Source organism: Wasmannia auropunctata, unplaced genomic scaffold (genome assembly GCF_000956235.1).
Source record: "Wasmannia auropunctata unplaced genomic scaffold, wasmannia.A_1.0 LD288744.1, whole genome shotgun sequence".
Taxonomy (NCBI): Eukaryota; Metazoa; Arthropoda; class Insecta; order Hymenoptera; family Formicidae; genus Wasmannia; species Wasmannia auropunctata.
The window spans coordinates 1-1,396 of NW_012074146.1; the positions used below are offsets into that span (position 1 = coordinate 1).

The 1,396-nt window shown below is 35.0% G+C and overlaps 1 protein-coding gene across 1 annotated transcript; it reads left to right on the forward strand.

Moving 5' to 3' along the window:
* Positions 1 to 158: 158 nt before the first annotated feature.
* On the forward strand, positions 159 to 1,281 carry LOC105461423 (the record flags this gene model as incomplete). The annotated part of the gene is made up of 2 exons (XM_011707919.1): positions 159 to 795; positions 942 to 1,281. Coding segments are annotated over exons 1-2 (977 nt in total), but the record flags the coding sequence as incomplete, so codon positions are not given.
* Positions 1,282 to 1,396: the final 115 nt, after the last annotated feature.

A 1,396-nucleotide genomic window follows, 5' to 3' on the forward strand; every position in this document is an offset into this window, starting at 1 on the left:
GACGTGTGCTCTTCCGATCTTTTACTAGGCTCAATAATTCTATTTCTCCATAAACTTATTAATTTAATATAATTATTACAACTTCAGTATTTTTTTTCAAAATAGCTGACTCAATACTGATATTCCAAGTTTTTAACAACAAAATAGCGCCCAAAAAGATGTACAGACAGAATAGCTTTTATCGTTTGTCCACGCTATTAAATCTTTATGAGGATTCGAAGTGTATCAACAACAAAAACTTCAAATCTTTCAAAAATATCGTACATCGTGCTGTGAACAAATCGCCTGTTATTTGTTATGAATTATTTCATGATTTTACTCCTTGTGAAATGACCAAATTTAACAAATTAAATGAGATATGCCTCGATATAGCTAGTAAACATGGCCTAACGATATTCGTAAAAAGTTTATTGCGTGATGGAGTAAATCCTAACCGGGTGAACAAGTTCTTCAAATCCGCGCCTATTCATTTCGCCACCAAAGGCGGACATGTCGACACGTTGGAAGCTTTACTAGCTGAGCCGACGATAAATCCTAATCTCCAAGCTGGACAAATGACAGCTCTGCATATCGCGGTGATCAGAAACGACCGAATATGTGCCTCTATGCTTCTGCAAAAAGGTGCTAACGCTAATATTCTCTGCAGCGAAGATCAGTGCTCTGCTCTCTATCTAGCGTCAGTGACGAGAGAGTTCAACATGGTAGAACTAATACTACGAAAACACAAGCAAAACCTAGATTCAGATAATTATAAAAAAGCTGAACAGATGACACGAGACATGATCCAGAATCTGTGTCCGTTTTTTTCAGACAAATTTTATCATGCACTCCAGTTGACTGCAACTTATATTAATGATCTCCATTACTATCTGACTATATTAACGATGAAAAAAGTTTCCTGGAGAATATGCATAATGATAAGGTGATTTTTTTGGAAACAGTTGGAAATTTGTTGGTAACAGCCACGGAAAATGATCTTCGCACGGCAGGGATAAAAATCCTAGATTCGTTTCGTATAATAGATTGGTTTCATATAGACAATCCAATTGAGAAATATGTGTTTAGAGATACGATGTTTGATATTTCTGCAGAACAAGAACGTAAAAACGATCGTAAACGATTAGAACAAAATCAACTAATAATAAAACGTGCTGCAGACGTGGCTGTTGATAAGAACCGTTACGTTCTTCTTCGGGAATTACTGAACGCAATGATAGCGCCAAAGATAGTCAATAATGATTTTATAATAAAAGTCTGCAAGCAGCTGAAACAACTTAAAAGGCAAGTATTAAATACAATGTCTGTCTCAGAAGTAGTGAGAAAGATTATTTTATAAAACTTTAGCCACAATGACATATAATATATAATTTCTATTAAAGTATGCTTTTCTAGAATC